This window comes from Mus caroli, chromosome X, assembly GCF_900094665.2.
Source record: "Mus caroli chromosome X, CAROLI_EIJ_v1.1, whole genome shotgun sequence".
Classification (NCBI taxonomy): Eukaryota; Metazoa; Chordata; class Mammalia; order Rodentia; family Muridae; genus Mus; species Mus caroli.
The window spans coordinates 124,643,908-124,665,759 of NC_034589.1; the positions used below are offsets into that span (position 1 = coordinate 124,643,908).

The window sequence follows — 21,852 nt, forward strand, 5'->3', positions numbered from 1 at the left end:
TGCCTGCCTCTGCCTCCCAAGTGCTGGGATTAAAGGCATGCACCACCACGCCCGGCTTCTTGTAATTCTTTAAGGGATTTTTGTGTTTCCTCTTTAAGGTCTTCTAACTATTTACCTGTTTTCTCCTTTATTTCTTTAAGGGAGTTATTTATGTCCTTCTTAAAGTCCTCTATCACCATCATGAGAAGTGATTTTAGATCTGATTCTTGTTTTTCTGATGTGATAGTGTACCCAGGACTTGCTATGGTGGGAGAGTTGGGTTCTGATGGTGCCAAGTAACCTTGGTTTCTGTTGCTTCTGTTCTTATGCTTGCCTCCCACCATCTGATTATCTCTAGTGCTACCTGCGCTCGCTATATCTGACTGGAGCCTGTTCTTCCTGTGACCCTGGTTGTGTCAAAACTATTCAGAATTATTCATTAAAAAAAAAAAACTATTCAGAGTTCAACTGTCTCTGTGATCTTGTGATTATAGGGTCCTGTGATCCTGAGATCCTAAGTGTGTTAGAGCTCCTGGGAGTAAAATTGCCTCTAGGACCCTGAGATCCTGGTGTGACCAAGCTCCTGGGATCCTGGGATCCTGTGGGCCTGTGCGTGTTAGAGTGCCTGGGAGTGGAGCTTTCTCTGGCTGTTGTGGGACTGGGTGTAGAGTTCGCTTCCAAGGTCTGTTCAGGGCACTGGCCCAGACCGAAAGGTCCAGTTGTAGATTTCTTTACTTACTTTATCTGCTGTTAAAATAAAGCTTCTTTGATGAGGGATGAAAGCTACACTTACAGGTGGGCATAAGGATAAGTAATTTAGAATGCAGTTAAATTATACTGGCTTAGCAGTTATCTTAAGAAAAGAAGTGCTTGTCAGTTGGTTAAATAGTTCTCTGGTGTTTTCCTTACTTTTATGCAGATTTAATCCCTCCTCCCTTGTGCTCTTAGAGAGTGTGGGTGTAGTTTTGGTGTAGTGCTTACTATACAGTACTGCTGTTTGCTGAAATCTGTTGGTTTATCTCAGGAAAGCTTGAGCATCTTGAATTGGACTGGGTATAATTCAGCTACTGTGTGTGATATGGAAGACTGCATTAAGCTTCTTTTATTTGAATTATAAAAGGGAATTACACTGGCTTAGAAAGCTGGTCATAGTAGGTTCTCCTCTAGGTTCCATGACCTCACCAGGAACATGTTTACAGTTCCAGGTATGAGTTACCTCATTGAGCAGACATTAAGTCAAATTAGAAAGTTATTGGTTAGCCGGGCGTGGTGGTGGTGGCTCACGTCTTTAATCCCAGCACTTGGGAGGCAGAGGCAGGCGGATTTCTGAGTTCGAGGCTAGCCTGGTCTACAGAGTGAGTTCCAGGACAGCTAGTGCTACACAGAAAAACCCTGTCTTGAAAAACCAAAAAAAGAAAAAAAAAAGAAAGTTATTGGTTATCTTTCAAGATATATGTTCCCCTGTTACATATTTGGGGACATCTTGCCCTTCAGATCATTGTTCTTGTTCCTAGGCTTTACAACTTTGTAGGACTATTGATTGTTTGCCTTCATTGGCACTGGCTGCTTACATAGCACCTTTGGATTCTATGAGAATTAGCCCTCAGGAAGGAAGCATCCAAGTCAGATCCAAACCCAATTCCTCCAAGTTCTGTGTTTGAAGTCTATTGTGTCTTCAGAAAGGGAGTGTTGCTTTGAGGTTCAGGGATGTACCTAAGGGCAATTGTTTGGGAACCTCATGTACTCACCCTGACTAACAACTCAAAGAGATTATGCCTAGATGTGGGGTTTTTGTTAGATGGTCTATGGTTTGGGAGGGAAACATTATCACTCCAACTGTCCTACTTCATGCAAACCGTGTATATATATACTTAGATATTACATATATATTAAATAAACATGTGGCATTTTAAAACATACTTGATGTTACTTATCTCTACTTCCTCTCCCCCCTCCCCCATTCCAGTTAAAGCCCTCCTCATTTTTTCCCATTTACTCATTCATAGTACCTGTGTTCTCCTATTCCTTTCTCTAGAGCACCTCTTCTCACTCTCCCTTTTCACTTTCCTGCCTTCTTAGTTAGACCATATTAAATATTCATATCTAAAGATGCTGAGCTAGAGACTCATAAATCAGTGCTGAGCCCAATTGTCATCAAAGGGGCCTTTTTCAGCAACTGATGGAGACAGATACAGAGACCCACAGCGAAACATTAGGTGGAGTTTGGGGAATCCTGCAGAATTGAGGGAGAACAGATTGTAGGAACCACAGGGGTCAAGGACATTGCAATCCCATAGAATCAACTAACCTGGGCTCATAGGGGCTCACAGAGACTAAACTGACATCCAGGGAGCCTACAAGAGACTGACCTAGGGTCTTCACATATATGTTCCAGTTGTGTAGCTTGGTCTTCTTGTGGGACAGGCGCTATCTCTGACTCTTTTTGCCAGCTTTTGGGACCTTTTTCCTCCTACTGGGTTGCCTAGGCCAGCCTTAATAAAAGTGGAGGTGCCTAGCCTTTTTACAACTTGCCATTTTTGGATGATATCCATGGAAGGCTTGTTCATTTCTGAACAGAATGGAGGAGTGGGTGGGGCACAGAAATGTGGAGAGAGGAACTGGGAGGAGAAGAGGGAAGAAAAATCGTGGCTAGGATGTAAATAATAATAATACAATAGATGTTAAGCTATGATCTATAAACAAGAGTCAACATGCAGTGTTTGTCTTTCTCTGCATTATCTCACTCAATTTAATATTTTCTAGTACCATCTATTTACCTATGAATTTTATGATTTCATTTTTCTTTATAGGTGAATAGAATTCCATTGTGTATGTGTTCCGTATTTTCTACTTCTGTAAGTTTCAGTGTTTTTGGCTTCACATTGGAGTCTTTACTCCATTTGGAGTTTATTTTTTGTGCAGGCTAAAAAATATGGTTTTACTTTAATTCTTGTACATATGGACATCCGGTGTCCCTAGCACTGTTTGTTGAAAATGATGTCTTTCCTCCACTGTGTATATTTTATTGGTATTTTTGTGTTGTAGTTACATTCGCTTATATTTGAGACTTTTATTCTGTTGTATTGATCTATATTTATATTTTATGCCTGTACAAGGCCATTTTTATTGCTACAACTCCGTAACCTATCTTGAAATCTAGCATAGTAATTCTTCCAGCACTGTTCTTTTTTCTGAGGACTGATTTGGCTACTGAGGGTCTTTTGCAGTTTGTTTAAATTTAAGATTTTTTTGTTTCCCTGAAGAAGATTGTGGGGTTTTGATTGGGGTTGGGGTCATTCTTACAGCATTAAGTTTACCAGTTCACGAGCATGGGAGGTCTTTTCATCCTCTAGTGTCTTCTTCAATCTCTTTCTTTGAATCTTTAAAGCTTTCAGTGTAACAGCCTTCCATCCCCTTGGCTTTTTCTTCATTTAGGGTAATGTGGACTTTGGGTTTGTCATATTTATCCTTTGTTAAGGTATGTTTCCTGCAATTGACTGTTCCTAGTATTTTATCATGAGGATATGTTAGAGTTTGTCAAAAGGCCTTTTTGGTGTCTCTTGAGATGATCAATCAATTTTTTGAAAGTCCATTTATATGTTTTATTTTATTTAATGACTTATGTATGTGGAACTATCCTTGCATCTCTGAGATGAAGCCAACTTGCTTGTGGTGGATGATCTTTTTGATATATTCCTCTATTCAGTTTGCCAGTATTTTATTGAGGATTTTTGTATCTATGTTTATCAAGGATATTGGCTGGTAATGTTGTTGTTGTTGCTGCTGTTGCTGTTGTTTTTGTGTCTTTATCTGAATTTAGCATTAGGCTAATACTGGCTTCATAGAGGGAACTTGGAAATATGTCTTCTGAACCTAAGTTTTGAATAATTTAAGACCTATTGGTTGTAGATTTCTTTAAAACCTTGTAGAATTCTGTCATGAATCCATTTTGCCTGGGTTCTGGTTGGTTTTTTTTTTTTTTTTTGATTGTTTGTTAGGTTTGTTTATGGTTTGATTCACTTTACAGCCTGATTGAAGCCCCCTCCCTCCTCTTCTCCTGGTCCCACCCTTACACCCCCTCCCTTCATTCCCCCACCCTGGTCCATTAAGCCACAGCAGGTCTAATTAGGCTCATCCTCTCCCACTGAGGCCTGAAAGCTATGGGAAAGGGATCCAAAGGCAGACAACACAGTCAGAGACAGCCCCTGCTCCAATTGTCATTTTTACACTTTCTAGATTTGTTAAAAATACAGGTGCTTAGAACTATCAATTTCCTTCTTAGGACCATTTTAATGTGCCTCAGAGTTGTGTTGTGTTTCGTGTAGCATGTATTTTTCTACTACCCTGCTTTAAGCTCCAGATGGACCATGCTACCAGCCCTGCCCAGGTTCCTTCAGATCTGTGGATGAAACATACACACACACATTAGCTTATTTTCAACGTGCCTTCTTGGCTCAATTGTGGGGCACTTCTAATCTCCCTAATCTGCTGCTAGTGTGCCCTTGCCCATACTTTTAGCTTAGCACCCTAAATCTGCCCTCAACTGCGGTTGCCTTTCTACTCTCCCACCTGGGGAAATGGCCTATGGCCTTTCTGGCCTAGATCTCTCATGGCTCATCACCTTTTCTCCCTCCAAAGCTTGGTGAAAATCTCCCTCTCTCCCCTGCAGCTGCTAGCTTGCCTTCAGGGAGCAGGAAGTCCTGCTTATTCTACCCAGCTCACTGGCTGATAGCATCTTTATTGATGATTCAAGAACCAATTGGGGAACAGGACCTTAGCATTAGAACCACTCCCTCCAGTTTCATTTTCATTTAATCCTGGGAAATTTTAAGTACATTTCTTGTTTTCTTTTTAGACCTATTCATCATTAAGTAATGTGTCATTTAATCTCTATGCATTTATGTAATTACTAGATTCATTTACTGTTTATCTTAAGCTTCATTGCATTCTGGTCAGATAGTATTCATGGTTATTTCAATTTTTCTGGATTTGATGAGAGTTGTTTTGTGTCTCAGGATATGGTCTCATTTTAAAGCAGCTTACATGAGTTACTGAGTAGAATATATATTCTTTGATGTTTAGGTGAAATATTCTGTTTGATACGTATTCGATTCATTTAATGTATGGTGTCACTTAATTCTACTATTTATATTTTGTCCAGATGACTTATCTATTGAAGAAAGTGAGGTACTGTCAGTACCTACTATTACTGAGCTAGACTTACTCTGTATAGTTAATACCAATAATAGCATGTGTTTTTTTTTAAAAATGAAATTGGGTGCACCAGAATTTGGTGTATATATCCTTAGGACTATAATACCTTCTTGGCAGAATGATCCCTTGGTTAGAATGACATGTTCTACTTTATCTCTTTGATTAGTTATAGTATGAATTCTATTTTGTCAGATATTACGATATGTGACACCAGCTTGCTTCTTGGTTCCATTTGTTTGGAATTTTTTCCCCTTTCACTTTCACTTATCCTCAAGAGTAAGTTCAGTTTCCTATAGGCAAAAAAAAAGCTTGAGTTTCTTGTAGACAACAAAAACCATGGTATTTTTTTCTTAATTCATTTAAGTCGCCTGTATATTTTTATTGGAGAGTTGAAGCCATTAATGATTGTAAAGTTATTATTGAAATATGTATCCCAGGCTGGCCTCGAACTCTAGATCCTCCTGCCTCTGCCTCCTTCAGCAAATCCTACTGGCCTGCGGTTGATTACAGTCATTTTGTTGTTTTATTTATTTTTATTTCTTGTGGGTTTTGTTCATAGTCATACTTTGCATCTCAGTACTTATAACTAAATTTATTTTCCTTCTATAGTCTCTTGGCTTTGCTTATTTCTCTCTTCAGTCTGAAGTATTAATTCCAGTATTCTCTAATAAGGCTGGTTTGATAGACTTATTTTTAAGCATATTATATCATGAAAAGATTTTCTTTGATGTTCAACTACAACAGATATAATTTTTCTGGGTAAGTAGTCTAAGTTGATGTCACTGGCCTTTTAGAACTTGGAGCACATTACTCCAGGTTCCTCTGGCTTTAATTTTTTCCATTGAGAAAGTAGCCACTTTATGGATGGATTTTCATATATATACATGTATAACATATGTATGTATATACATTTATATATGTATATATATAACATATGTGTGTGACTTATGGCTTTTCTTTTGCAGCTCTCATATCCTCTATTTATAGATAAATGATGTATGTTTTAACTATAATATACCATGGGGAATTTAGTATCCAGTCCTGTCTAGTTGGTATTCTCTCAGCTTGTTGTATATGTACGGGTATGTCTTTAATTTGGAGAATTTTCTTCTATAATCCTATTGGAGGTCTGGTCTTTGACTTTAACCTGGGATTCTTCTCTTCTTATGCTCATGATTCAGAGATTTTTGTCTTTTCAAGGTCTTCTGTGTGTTTTTCCCTGTGGTTTCTTTCTACTTGATTCATTGTGCTTGTAAGACCTTTACTTGCATTTTGTAATTGGGTTATTGAGTTTTTCAATTCCACCTTTATTTCAGGTTGAGTTCTCATCAATATTTCTATCTCTTAGCCTTTCATATTGTTCGTGTTTTGTGATGTGACTTTGTACATGGACTTGCTTGTCTGCTATCATTTTCTAGCTTACCTCAGACTTACCTCAGGGCTGGTGCAGGAGCTGCATATCTTTATCTAGGCCAGAGAGTATGGCCATGACACTCACTGGTGAGGTTCTAAGGAGCTCACCAGGCCAGGCAGGTGCAGGAGCTGCATATCTAGAGCTAGGGCTAGGTCCAGGAAAGTACAGGAGGCTCTGGTAGGACTCATTCTTGGTGAGCTCAACAGGCAATATCAGTGAGGAAGCTGCACAATCGGAGGTAAGCCTGAGAGTATGGGGGTGGTGCTGGAGGGAGAGGCCCTGGGTGTGTGACCCGACAATCCAGGGTGAGGCCTCAGGGTGTAGAGATGGTATGAACAGTCTTTGTACTCTATGCTTGAATTTTAACTGTATTGGTCTTGTACAGATATTATGCAAAAACCACAAGTGCTCTGCCAGGAGTCCATGTCACATCCAGGAGACAAAAAGCATTTTATAGTGTTCCATCCCAGCTTCTACCTCATATACATTTTTCTGCTTCCTCTACTGCAATGTTCCATTTGCCTTACGGTAGGGGAGGATTGATATAGAGATGCATTTAGGGTTAAGCAGTTACATTTATTCTCAGCATTTAACAAGTTAGGAATTTCTGCATTAACCACTGCTTGTTTCCAAATGAAGCTTCTCTGACCAAGATGAAGAACAGCACAAATCAGATGGGTGGGGGTACACACCCAGCACTGGTGAGGCAGTCAAGCAAATCTCTGTGAATTCAAGGCCAGCCTGTCCTACAGAGTGAGTTCCAGGACAGCCAGGGCTACACAGAGAAACACCACCTCAAGAAAACAAGAACAAACAAACAAAAAGAACAGCGGAAATCTTTTGAGCATAACCATAAATATTTAGAAAGCTGTTTGACTTCATAGCCATTAATCAAAATAAGAATATCGGGTTTTAGCCTAGAATCTATGATGGATTTTTAAATAAGTGTACAATGCCAGGCATGAAATCTCTCCAATGGATTAAATAACAAAAGAAGTCACTTATTTGGCCTCATAACAATGGCCCTGCTACTATTGCACCAAGGGCCACATCTTGTCTGGTGGGCCACTATTGTAGTATGAGGGTTCAACACTAGATAAGATCACTGGTGTCTTTTCTTCTCCAACAACTTAAATAGTGCTTTCCAACACTATAAAATCTGTGTAGCAGGGACTTTCCTGGTCAGTTCAAGATTGATTTATCAAATAGGATCTGCCTTACTTAAGGTTTTACTGCTGTGAGCAGATACCATGACCAAGGCAACTCTTATAAGGACAACATTTAATTGGAGCTGGCTTACAGGTTCAGAGATTCAGTTCATTATCATCAAGGTGGGAGCAGGGCAGCATCAAGGCAGGTGTGGTGCAGGAGGAGCTGAGAGTTCTACATCTTCATCTGAAGGCTGCTAGCAGAATATTGACATCTAGGCAGCTAGGATGAGGGTCTTAAAGCCCATGCCCACAGTGACACACTTACTCCAACAGGGCCACGCTCTCAAATAGTGACACTCCCTGGGTCAAGCATATACAAACCATCACATTCCACTCCCTGGCGTCCATAGGCTTATCCAAACCTATGAGTCCATGGGGGCTATACCTAAATATAGCATAATTAAGAAATACAGTTATGGGGGCTGGTGAGATGGCTCAGTGGGTAAGAGCACCCGACTGCTCTTCTAGACTGCTCTTCCGAAGGTCCGGAGTTCAAATCCCAGCAACCACATGGTGGCTCACAACCATCCCTAACGAGATCTGACTCCCTCTTCTGGAGTGTCTGAAGACAGCTACAGTGTACTTACATATAAATAAATAAATCTTTTTTTAAAAAGTTATAAGAAATACAGTTATGCCAACCTCTAAAGTCCCCATAGTCTATAGCAGTCTCAACAATATTAAAAGTTCAAAATTCAAAGTCTCTTCTGAGATTCATCCAATCACTTAACTGTAATCCCCAGAGTAAGACAGGAAACCAGCTGGGCAAACTCCAAACTCTGTATTTCCATGCCAAAGCAGTCTTCAGATCTCCAACTCCTTTCTTACCTTTTTTGATTGCAACAAACTGCTATTCCTGAGCTGGTTCCACTCTCTGTTAGCAGCTTTCCTCAGAAGATATCCTATGGCTCTGGCATCTCAAAAATTTTGGGGTCTCCAAGTCCACTTCAGTGTTACAGCTTCTTGTTTCGATTTCTGGGATCCACACATGATTCTGGGCTCCTCCAAAGGGCTGGTGTCACTTCTCCAGCTCTGCCATCTGTAGCCCTCTAAATTCAAGTTGATCCACTCCATTGCAACTGCTGTTCTTAGCCATCATCCCATGGTACTGGCATCTCCAATATGCTGTGGTCTTCTGCTGCAAGTAGGCTTCACCAATAGTCTCTCATAGGCTCTCTTCATGGTGCCATACCTCAAATCCTTTGCATGGCCTCTTTAGTCCTGGGCCACAAACTACAACTGAGGCTGTACATTCACCAGTGGCCTTCCATAGACTCTCACAGTGCCAAGTCTCAGCTGCTCTTTATGACTCCTTCATGCCTTCAAAGCCAGTACCACCTGGGTGACTCTTACACATTACCAAGTCCAGCTGCAGCATGAAGTACAACCTTGGCTAGCTCTGAAACACAGCTTCTTTGTGCTCTCAGAAAACACTTCCCAGAATATTTTATCTCAGTGATGCTGGTCTCTTCTTAATCACCACTAATTTCTCTTTTTATTCGATATTTACTTTATTTACATTTCAAATGTTATCCCCTTTCCTAGTTTCTCCTCTGAAAACCCCCTATCCCCTCCCCTCTCCCCCTGCGCACCAACCCACCCACTCCTGCTTCCTAGCCCTGACATTCCCCTATACTGGGGCATACAACCTTCACAGGACCAAGGGCCTCTCCTCCCATTGATGACCAACTAGGCCATTGTCTGCTACATATGCAGCTAGAGCCATAAGTCTCACCATGTGTTTTCTTTGGTTGGTGCTTTAGTCCCAGGGAGCTCTGGGGGTACTGGTTAGTTCGTATTGTTGTTCCTCCTATGAGGCTGCAAATCCCTTCAGCTCCTTGAGTACTTTTTCTAGCTTCTTCATTGAGGACCCTGTGGTCTGTCTAATGGATGGTTGTGAGCATCCACTTCAATATTTTTCAGGCACTGGCAGAGCCTCTCAGGAGACAGCTATATCAGGCTCCTGTCAGCAAGCTCTTGTTGGCATCCACAATAGCGTCTGATGTTGGTGGTTGTTTATGGGTTACATCCACATGTGGGGCGGTCTCTGGATAGTCATTCCTTCAGTCTCCGCAATTCTTTCCATGGGTATTTTGTTCCCCTTTCTAAGAAGGATTGACATATCCACACTTTGGTCTTCCTTCTTCTTGAGTTTCATGTGTTTTGCCAATTGTATATTGGGTATTCCGAGCTAATATCCACTTATCAGTGAGTGCATATCATGTGTCACCACTAATTTCTTAGCTCCAGCTAACCAGCATCAATTGTCCCAGTAGTCTCCTTCTAGTCTTGACTATAAGGCCAGAGACACATGGCCAAAGCTGCAGAGTTCTACTGCTTGCAAAACTGGAACATGTCTCCCTTGTTCTATTACATTATCACTAGCTTCCTCTTTCCCTATTCCCTCACTGCCTAAACTCTGTCATTGATCTTGCTCTGTAGTTTGACCTTCAACTCAGAGATCTGCATGCCTGTCTCCTGGGATTAAAGGTGTGTAACTCCATGCCTGGATTTAAGCTTTTCTTCAACTAGAACTTGCTCTATTTGAGGCTGGCCTTGAACTCAGAGATGTGCTTGGCTTGCTTTGTCTCCTGGTATTAATGGTGTGTACTACCATGCCTGGATCTAAATTTAGCTGGGTAGGATCTTTCCCCAAAATCCCTTAATCTGTTCTCTCCTAGAGCACAGTATTAGGATCACTTCCTGGTGCTCCTTTAATACTTGAACTATGTATTTTATAGTTTTCCTTTCTCAGGTGGCTAAGTTTGTTTAAGATGCTCTTCATAAGACTTAACCAGAGAACAAAATATATGATGTGTTTCTGAGACATCCTTTGTCAATGCAATTAATCTGAGTCTCTTCACCTTAGCCTCAGGCAGACTCTTCAGACAATAGCAAAAAGTAGCCATATTCTTCACCAAAATATCACAAAACAGTGTCTAGGCCACATATTGACATTCTCCACTGAAACCTCTCAGGCCAGGTCCGCACAATTTAAATCATTCTCAGCAACAAAGTCTTCCATATTCCTACCAGGGAAACTCATTAAACCCCACTTAAAGCATTCCAATGCTTTCAAAATGCAAAGTCCCCAAATCCACATTCTTCTAAGCAAAAGCATGGTCTGGCCTATCACAGCAATACCTTAGTCCCCTGGTACTAACTTCTGTCTTAGTTAAGGTTTTACTGCTGTGAACAGATACCATGACCAAGGCAACTCTAACAAGGACAACATTTAGTTGGGACTGCCTTACAGGTTTAGAGGTTCAGTCCATTATCATCAAGGCAGGAGCATGGCAGCATCCAGACAGGCATGGTGCAGGAGGAGCTGAGAGTTCTACGTCTTCATCTGAAGGCTGCTCATAGAAGACTGGCTTCTAGGCAGCTAGGATGAGGGTCTTAAAGCCCATACCCACAGTGACACACCTACTCCAACAAGGCCACACTTCCTAATAGTGCTACTCCCTGGCCCAAGCATATACAGACTATCAATGTAACATATGTATTCAGGGACTAGTCATGTCTAATTCCTATTACAATAATTATCAATGGAGTGAAAGGACAGCTCAACTTTCACAATCCCTGCCTCAAAGGAGTAACACATATAGGATTCTTTGGGGATGCAAAAAATGGGTTTTTCTACTTCAATATAGAAAAAGTTGAATTCGCACATCTCCTTCAGTGGGGCAGGGGGTATGATGGCGTTGAATGTTTTGCATCCTCTCTCATGACTCGTGTCCTTTTGCCTACCTCTGTCTTTCCTTATTACCTAAAGCTACCTTCTCTTCGTCTCATTTATTAAATTTTTGGATTTTACCCACACTTCACCTGTTTGAGAGGAGTTACATAACCTGATACTTTTCTCTTTTATTCTCTTTTATTCCGTTTAGGGCTAATTCTATTCAAATAATTTTATTATATTTGAATAATTCTATTATAGTGTTAGTTAATACATAATTTGTATTACATCAGTTAATAATATAATTTATATTACTATCTAAAATAAAGTATGGTTTTCAGAAAAAAAAGGAACAAATTAAAATCTTTTAAAATATTGGTTTTTCTGACCTACAGCAAAAAAAATTGTGATTCTTCAGCAGTGGAGTCTTAATAGCCAGATGTGGTGTGGAACAAAGGATGTGGCAATAGCTTCTGTTGTTTTAGGTGCCACCGGGGCAGTGGTTCTCAACCTTCCTAACGCTTTAATTCAGTTCCTTGTGTTATGGTAACCTCCAACCACAAGATTATTCTCGTTGTTACATCATAACTGTGATTTGGCTAATGTTATGAATCATAATGTAAATATCTGATATGCAGGATATTTGATATGTGACCCCTGTGAAAAGGTCATTCAACCCTCAATGAGGTAGCAACCCATAGGTTAAGAACCACTGCTCTGAGGCCTCTTTAACCAGTAATTCGCAGTGCTTGGTACTGGGATTTTTATTTAATAAGTCGTGTCTTCTGAGAGCAGCAGCCTGGTCCACCCATGCAGGGTACCTCTGTTCAAACTCCTTTGTCTTCAAATTATATTTTAAAATTCGCTTGCATGCTAGTTGTTTGCTTTAAGGCTTCTTCATACATTCTATGTTTGGGTTGACCTATCACCTACTCTGCCCCAACCCACTCCCATGCCACCTCCCAGTTCTTTTATGTCATATGTGACCAGATGAGTTTTTAGTCCAAATAAGTCAAAGGAAGTAAAGTGACTTTTACCCCAGACCTCTGGTTGGTTTTCCAGGGACAGAAGTCTGCTTTACCCTGGGGGCAGCGATGAAAGCTGTAATGGGTGCTCCCATTTCTTTTCCTCTAGGAACTCCATGAAGCATTGAGAGAAAAACATCAAGAAGAATCAAGAGTCCTCTCTGCAGACTGTTGCTAGGCTACCTGTTCCCTCTCTAGCTGCAGTACTAAAAGCCCTCCTCCCTTTCTACTGGCGTCAGAAGCGAAGGGAGAACTGAAGGGTAGCAAGAGATGGAGTGCAGGGAGGGGCTGGCGGCCAGCAAAGCCCAGCTTCCTACTGAAGTACAGGGGCACTCAGTATCCCTCCGCTGCTCCCTCCTGTTCCACATCTCCAGACCACCTTCTCTCCATAGTCCCCCTCTCCAAAGCCCTCATAGACTCTAGATTTCAGCCATCTCACACACTGTTGTGGCACCCCCACCCTCCCAAAAAAGTGGCAGTGGTCTCTGGTTAGGGTGAACAGGGGTCTGCAGACGCCCACCGGTGCAACCCACCCCTCCAAGAGGAGTGGGGCTGTCTGGCCCCGCCCACTCCGAGTCGGAACTACAGTGGGTCCGGGAGGGGGCGTAGAGCCCCGTGCGCCGTATCCCTCCGCCCCCTTCCCGACACCCTCGAGGTGAGCTGTGCTTGCCGCATCCTGCGCAGCCCCTGCCTGTTTGGTGCAGAGACGTAGGGGCGGGACACGTCTCTGCCATTCCACTCGCGCGCAAACCGGTGGGGGTTCTGTGAGAGGATCCGCCAAGGAAAGAGATCAGCCGGGAGCAGGAGGGGGACGCGGGGGAGCCCGGAGACCTGGGCCGTGCTCCTGGCCAGGCAAGTGGAGGTGTGTCGAGGGCTCCGAGTGGTCGCACACTGAGGACCACTGCCTGGCCCTGACAGTCCAGTGGAGGCCAGCAGGATGCGGCCTCCCTGGAGTGTGCGTGGTGCTCGGAAACCCCAGGCGGTGGGGAGGAGGAAGCGGGAACCCGAACCGGGCCCTGGGTGCAGGGTGGCAGCCAGAGTGTCTTGTGTCTGAGGGTCTGGAGGCCTGCAGAGCAGATGGCCTGGCAGCAGACTCCCCCCCCCCCCCCCCCCCGGGCCCTTCTTGGTGTTTGGGCCCTGCAAGGATTGTGGGGGAGGCGCCTATGGGAGAAATGGCGGCGCGGGAGCTGGGGGTGGTGCCCCTTGGAGGTTGCTGTTCATGGGTTGGAGGCAGGTGACCAACTCTGGTGATGGTTCAGCTGTTTGGTGAGTCTACCTTTCTACCTGGGCCCTTATTCCAGAAAGGGATCCATGTGCCCTGCATCGTGGGTGCTGTCTCTTCCCACAGACTCCTGCTTGGTGGCAAAGTCTCTTGTCAGGGTGGTAGAGGTAGTGTATTCTGGGGAGGGTGAAACATCATTAGAGGGGCGATTATGAAGACGTCAGAACATAAGAATGAAAAGTTCATCTGCCTTCAATACAGGATTGTTTTATTGCCCTCTGTATTTAGACTCCTGTACCTAATTTACTGCAAGGAATTGGTCAAAATAAGGAGTTGGTCATATATACAGAACTCCTAACTATATAAATATTATGACATTGTCCTATCTTTTATATTCAGGATCCATTTTCTCAACATTTCACGTTGAACATTTGTTTTAATGTTCGAATGGACTTAAAGTAAAGGAGAACTTTTTGTGCAGGTGGGTGTTCAATTTAGAATATTTGAAATCACTATTGGAGTTAAATGTCTCTTTCTGGGACCCCCATATATCATCCCCAACTTTTTGTTGTCCCTCATTGTTTTATACAGCAGCAGTACTGGGGCGGGATGCAGTTTCTGAAGGTGGCCATTTGGGTCACACATGGGAGGTGATGGAGATCATGTACTTGGTTCCTAATTCTTTAACAGGTGTTTGAACTTGGGTTTTGGAAATCTGCCCATAAACCTATAATTTTATACCATGGTCAACTTTTTTTTTTTTTATATTTTCCTCAATATCTTTTGCTTTCTATATAGGTCGACTCTTCTCCAGCCAGAGGACTCTTCTTCAGTGGGAAGAATAGCATCTCTCGAGGATCCTGCTTTGTGGTAAGACTGGCATTGATAGCACGTGAGGCAAGATCTAGCTATACAAGGGGAGGCTGGTATTTCAAACATGACCTTGGAATTATTGTTTTCATTAGCTTCCCTGCCTTTTTCCCAAATATAGTTGTATGTGTTCCACTATCTACTTTTATACCTTGTATTTTTTCTTCAGACAAAGAAATTTAGTCCCTGAATGGGAAAATGCATGACTTTACCATTAGGAGGATGCATATTAAGTCAGATTACAGGTCTTGAGCACATCTGAGGGATAGTTAGGGCAGGGCTGACAACATGTGGGAGACATTTAATAACCCTGAGTATACAGAAACATGTGCTGTGAACCTTTCCAGGGGAGTTCTGTCAATCCTTTTAGTGGGATTGTTGTTGTTGTTTCTGTGTTGCCTTCTGCCTCTGCCTTTTTTATCCATAAACCTGTTTCTTTCTAGGTTCTTGTAGAGCAATGTCTCTCAACCTGTGGATTGTGACCCCTCTGGGGCTAGGGGTAGGGGATCAAATGATCTTTTCATAGCAGTTACATATCAGACATGCTGCACATCAGATATTTACATAACAGTCCATAACTGTAGCGAAGTTACAGTTATAAAGTAGCAATGAAAATAATTTTATGATTTAGGTTCAATACAATGCAAGGAACTCTTTTAAAGGGTCGTAGCATTAGAAAGGTTGAGAACCGCTGCTGTGGAGACTTAGAAGTAGTTGTTCACTTAGAAGGTAAGCAAGAGAACAAGACTTTATTAGGGTTCTAGTTGAATTTGAATGTGAGCATGAACCCACACAGATGAAACCAGATCTTACCTTGGCCCCAAGGTTTTCCAGCTTTCCAACTGTTGCTGCTCTCACATTCATTACAGAGAGTGGGAGGCCAGTGAGCAAAGATTGTATCAATAGATAATGAGCGGCTACTGAGTCAGAAAATGTAAGGAGAAGCCATAAGAGAACAGGGTATGAGGAAGTGGTAAGATTCATGGAGATACAAGTTTAGGTCAGTTTGTTAAATACTCAAAATTCTAATCCCATGTGTATTTTTGTCCATAGTTCTGCCTCTGAAGCCAGTTGGGTGGCTTTTCAGCAGTGGAAGTGAGGAAGGAGGAATTAATCCCATCACATCAGCGCACTTTAGTGAAGCCTTTCTGAAAACCTGTAAGTACCTGATGGTGTATCCCAGTATGGGACCAAAGGGGCTGGGTGCTCCTTAGCTTCTCCCACCCCAGCTATCTGTTGTGTATGGTGGAGAGAGAAGAATGGTCTGGATGCAAATACACAAGAAGTCAAACGAGATAGCAGAGTCTACTACTAATCTGTACCTTCAACCCCTAAGTCAAATCTCCTTTCATGTCCTTCTGTGTAGCTATCTGTATAAACGACCAAAGCTGGAGGACACTCAAAGTCTTTCTTTTTCCTACCTTAGGTCTTTCTCCACTGGTAGACTTGGATTGGGAGAAGATTGCTTTCAACGGGTCTGCCTTTGGAAATCATCGTCTTCTCCCTAACCTGAGTGTGTCTTTAATTTGTCCCTATCGTTGATAAGAGACTGTATGTCAAAAAAGGGGAATTTCTTAACGACTGAAGTGACAGTTGTCTTGGACTCTTTCTGCCAAGTTTATCTCTGACTAAGTTAACAAGTATAAAGATACCAGCCCGGAACAAACAGAGAACTAAGGATAAGACTCGACAGGTGTATATAACTGTGCTTCAACCATGACTGGTTCAAAGAATAAGGCTAGGGCACAGGCTAAACTAGAAAAAAGGGCAAGTGCACAAGCCAGAGCTGTGGCAGAGAGGGAGGCTGCTAATGCCAACCGAGGTGCAGGCAAAAGCCGGGACAAAGGGAAAGGTAAGGCAGGGTCTAAATCAGATGCAGTGGCAGAGGTGAAGGCAGGGTCTAAGGGAAAGGTAGTTGCTGAGACAAAAGAAGGAGCGAGACCAGAAGCCAAGACTCTTGTGAAAGGCACCTCAGATTTCAACCATAGGACTGAGAACAAGTTTGCTAGATCCACACGTAAAGATAAGCCCAGTAGTGATAACTGGTTCTGGACTGGAGAAGATTCTGGTATTAATTCCTGGTTCTGGAAGGGAGAAGAGCTTAGTAATAATTCTGTTGCTAAGTGTGAAAATAAACCTAGTACTAGTACCCAGGCTCGTGCTGAGGAGCCTGCACCTAGGACCAGCCACAAGTCTAGGTCAGGTGCTGAGGAGGAGGAGGAAGAGAACGTTATTGGGAACTGGTTTTGGGAAGGCGATGACACTGGTTTTGATACTGATCCTAAACCTGTGTTCAAAATAGTTAAACCTCAGCCAGTGGATGAAATTAATGAAAAAGATAGGCCAAAGGACTGGTCTGAGGTAACTATATGGCCCAAAGCTCCTGCTGTAACTCCAGCAGTGTTAGGTTATAGATCCCAGGATTCATCTGAGGCAAGGTCCTCTTCATATATTGTTCTGGCCTCAAATGAAGAGGAAACTTCAACAGCCTGTACTAAGAATACTCGTTCAAGCCTACCGTCTATACCTGAGTATCCATTTGGTTCTGATCCTTGCATCCAGACCTTAGATGAAATTAGACAGCAAATCAAGATCAGAGAAGAGAATGGCATCAAGCCCTTCGCTTGCCCTTGCAAACTGGAGTGCTATTTGGATTCTCCGGAATTTGAAAAGCTTGTTAACATACTTAAGTCAACTACTGATCCTCTTATTCATAAAATAGCACAGATTGCAATGGGTATACATAAGGTTCATCCGTTTGCCCAGGAATTCATTAATGAAGTGGGCGTGGTGACACTTATTGAAAGCTTGCTCAGTTTTTCTTCCCCTGAGGTTAGTATAAAGAAGGCTGTTATTACTCTGAATTCCTCCGGGGATGACAGATACAACAAGGTTGAATTTCATGTTAAGCATATGTGTAAAGAAACTGTATCTTTCCCCTTGAACTCACCTGGCCAGCAATCTGGATTAAAGATAATAGGACAGCTGACTACTGAGTCTGTCCATCACTACATTGTAGTCAGCTACTTTTCAGAGCTTTTCCATTTGCTGTCTCAGGGAAATCGTAAGACTAGGAATCTTGTTTTGAAAGTATTTTTGAATATGTCTGAAAATCCCAAGGCAGCCAGAGATATGATAAACATGAAGGCATTAGCAGCATTAAAACTCATCTTTAACCAAAAAGAGGCAAAAGCCAATCTTGTTAGTGCTGTGGCCATCTTTATTAACATAAAGGAGCATATTAGAAAGGGCTCAATTGTAGTAGTCGATCACTTGAGTTACAATACTCTTACAGCCATATTCCGTGAAGTTAAGGGGATTATCGAAAGAATGTAAAGAGACCCAGAAATTAAAGAGAACACTGAACAGTGTCCAAAATTTGATTGGCTATACATGCCCAAAGAGTTTTGCATAATATTTTGGTAATTACTGCTCACACATTTTTGTCTTAACATCTTTTACATATTATTACCTGTGGCAGGTTCTAGCTCAAAGCTAGACCATTTTTGATGTATCAAATAAATATTAACATCTTGAGATAAAAAAGTTTATTGATTTCTATCTTATCTAGATTAGCAGATTTTTAACATTTTACTTAAGGAAACTGTGATCCAACTGTCAGAAGTCCAGTGTCTTGAGGATTAGTATCTGCTTAGATCTGTTTGTGGCTCCAGACAGCAAAAGAGAACCTCCTGGTCTTGTAATCTAGTTACAGAAATAAGGCATATGCAAATAAAGATATCTGATGGTACTTACACTGTGTGTTTGTGTATATGATATATACATCTATATGCCTATTGCCAAACGTGCACTCTTGTTTCAAAACGGAGGGAGGTTACTATATGCTATTAAATATAAGAGTGATTTCTATTTTCCCCCTTTATCCAACTATATCAAACATTTCATTACAGAATACAAAATGGCCCTGAATTACACAAAACTACAGTATATTCATTTTAAAATTTACTTTTATAAATAAAATTCAAATTTTAGACTATTTTATCTGTCACGTCAAACAAGAAAAAGGTAAGCATGAAAAGGAAGTATTTTATTAGTTGCCATCACACACTTAGATTGGCATATTTTACAAGTTTTATTCCTTTTATGGTGATCCTGTGAGCTAGTTAGCTCATATTTTTATTATCTCTTATTCTGAGCATTTCCCAATCATAATTATAACCAATAAGTGCTTTTCCCTAGCTCTTCACAGCACAGGGGGCACAGGTGGCTTTTCTCCCACTAGAACCAATCTCACTATACCACCTTGACACCCATTCCCCCTTTTAGGTGATAGCCTTCACAGCACAGAGATTCTTGGGTTTAGTAGCAGTTTAATTTTCTGTTAGATAATGTCCCCTACCAGATTAACAAGTTTTGTCTTCCTCCAAGTTTATGTTGACTAGTCATTTTTCTGGCTAGAGACCAGATGGAATGTCTGAAATGAATATATGTACTTTACTAGGCAGTATCTGAGAAACCAGTCTCCAAAACTTTATTGTGTTAGTGAGATGTAGATATAGGAGTCAAAGAAAGTGAAGCTTGAGCCTATCTTTCTATGTGTACTTTTTTTTCAAAGAGCCAGAATCATTCTGTACATGTTTATAGCATACATTAAAAAACTAACTTTTTTCATTTTCCCTTGCAAAATCATAACCAGTATTTTAAATGAATCATGATTTATTTACATATCACATGAAAGGCTATATGTTTCTGATCTGCAAGCCCATCTTCTGTATTTCAAGTTTGTTTCAATAATTTATTTCTTTATTCACTTTATATCCGGACCACAATCCCCCTTCTTTTCCGAGTCCCACCCTTACAAACTCTTAGCCTCACTGCCCCTCTCCTACTGAAGGGGAGCCACCACCCTGGGACATCTAGTCCCAGCAGGACTAGGCACATCCTCTCCCACTGAGGCCCAACCAGCCAGTCCAGGTAGGGGAAGGAGTATCCACAGGTAGGCAACAGAGTCAGAGATAGCTCCCACTCCAATTGTTATGGGGCCCATATGAAAACCAAGTTGCATATTTGCTACAAAAGTGTAGGGTTCCTAGATCCAGCCCTTGTATGCTCTTTAGTTGGTGGTTCAGTCTCTGTGAGCCCCTATGGGCCCAAATTAGTTGACTGTTGGTCTTCTTGTGGAGTCCTTATCCCCTCCTCGCCCAATCCTCTCCCCCTACCCTTCCACAATACTCCGCAAGCTCAGCCTGATGTTTGACTACGGGTCTCTGCATCTGTCTCCATCCGCTGCTGGGTGAAGCCTCTTAGGAGACTGTTATACTAGGTTCCTGTCTGCAAGCATAGCAGAGTATCATTAATAGTGTCAGGGGTTGTTTCTCTCCCATGAGATGGGACTTAAGTTGGGCCACTCATTGGTTAGCACATCTTTTAGACAGGACAAATTTTGGGTTGAAGATTTTGTGGGTGGATTGATGTCTCTCTCTCCCTCCACTGAAAGTCCTGCCTGGCTGCAGGAGGTGGCCACTTCAGTCTCTAAATCCCCCTCTGGTAGAAATCTCAGCTAGGCTCACCCTTGGTATTCAGAACTTTATTGTGTAAGATATAGGTGTAGGAGACATAAAGAAAGTGAAGCTAGATCCTATTTTTCTGTGTATACTTTTTGAAAGAGCCAGAATCATTCCATATACTGTTTTATAGCATGCATTCAGAAAACTGCTTTTATGTTTCCTTACAAAATCATAACTACAATATAAAGTGAGTCATAATTTATTCACATTGTACATGAAAGGCCAAATGGTTCTCATAGGCAATCCCATCTTCTGTATTTCAACATTCTAAGATTGAGAATAAACTTAACCAGAGAGATTTAGGCCCAGAACTGCAACTTCAGGAATATAGGAAGAGAACCCCAAGGTGAGAGGTAGTTGTTGCATCCTAAAGATGGTGTTTTTCTAGAAGCCTGTTTTTCTCAGAAAGTTTCTCAGCCTGCTGAGGGTGTGCTTGATTTCTCCAGTGCTCCTGATAGAAATTACAGTCCCCACTCTGACATAATAGGGAAAAATCCTTACATGAATTCCTTGCTTTACTATGGTCAGTCAAGAACTAAATCCTATCTTAAGTAGTACTATTTGAAACGTGCTACCCAACTATGGTATGAACATTTTCCCAAGTTATTTTATGTCTTTTGTATGTAGTATGGTCTTCTAGTTTATATTTTTGCATAGTGTACAAATTTATTCATTTCAAAAATTAAGAATACAATATTCACTAACTTGCCTTTTCCTCTGATCTGATATCCCTACAAATTAGTATATAATCTACCGCAAGCCTTTTTTTTACTAGATATTTTCTTTATTTACATTTCAAATGCTATCCTGAAAGTTCCCTACCCACCCACTCCCACTTCTTGGCCCTGGCATTCCCCTGTACTGGGGCATATAAAGTTTGCAAGACCAAGGGGCCTCTATTCCCAATGCTGGCCGACTAGGCCATCTTCTGCTACATATGCAGCTAGAAACACGTGCTCTGGATGTACTGGTTAGTTCACATTGTTGTTCCACCTATAGGGTTGCAGGCCCCTTCAGCTCCTTGGGTACTTTCTCTAGCTCCTCCACTGGGGAGCCTGTGTTCCATCCAATCGATGACTGTGAGCATCCACTTCTGTATTTGCCAGGCACTGGCATAGCCTCACAAGATACAGCTATATCAGGGTCCTTTCAGCAAAATTTTGGCTGGCATTATGCAATAGTGTCTGCATTTGGTGGCTGATTATGGGATGGATCCCCGGGTGGGGCAGTCTCTGGATGGTCCATCCTTTTGTCTTAGCTCCAAACTTTGTCTCTGTAACTCCTTCCATGGGTATTTTGTTCCCTAATCTAGGGAGGAATGAAGTATCCAAGCGTTGGGTCTTCCTTCTTCTTGATTTTCTTGTGTTTTGCAAATTGTATCTTGGGTATTCTAGGTTTCTGGACTAATATCCACTTATCAGTGAGTGCATATCAAGTGACTTCTTTTGTGATTGGGTTGCCTCACTAAGAATGATATCCTCCAGATACATCCATTTGCCCAAGAATTTCATAAATTCATTGTTTTTAATAGCTGAGTAGTACTCCATTGTGTAAATGTACCACATTTTCTGTATCCATTCCTCTGTTGAGGGACATCTGGGTTCTTTCCAGCTTCTGGCTATTATAAATAAGGCTGCTATGAACATAGTGGAGCATGTGTCCTTCTTACCGGTTGGGACATCTTCTGGATATATGCCCAGGAGAGGTGTT

General features: G+C 41.8%; 1 protein-coding gene across 3 annotated transcripts in view; it reads left to right on the forward strand.

Annotated features, from left to right (window-relative positions):
* Positions 1-18,371, forward strand: part of Bhlhb9 (basic helix-loop-helix family member b9) — a 46,151-nt gene extending 27,780 nt beyond the window's left edge. The window contains exons 3-7 of one of the 3 annotated variants that reach the window (XM_021153761.2): positions 12,632-13,384; positions 14,144-14,225; positions 14,543-14,614; positions 15,668-15,772; positions 16,041-18,371. In XM_021153761.2, coding sequence (XP_021009420.1) covers positions 16,331-17,950 — 1,620 coding nt within the window. In that variant the 5' untranslated portion in view covers positions 12,632-13,384; positions 14,144-14,225; positions 14,543-14,614; positions 15,668-15,772; positions 16,041-16,330 and the 3' untranslated portion in view covers positions 17,951-18,371. The remainder of the gene's footprint in view (positions 1-12,631; positions 13,385-14,143; positions 14,226-14,542; positions 14,615-15,667; positions 15,773-16,040) is intronic. The other 2 variants (XM_021153762.2, XM_029473486.1) reach the window with 2 other exon arrangements.
* The last annotated feature ends 3,481 nt before the right edge of the window (positions 18,372-21,852 follow it).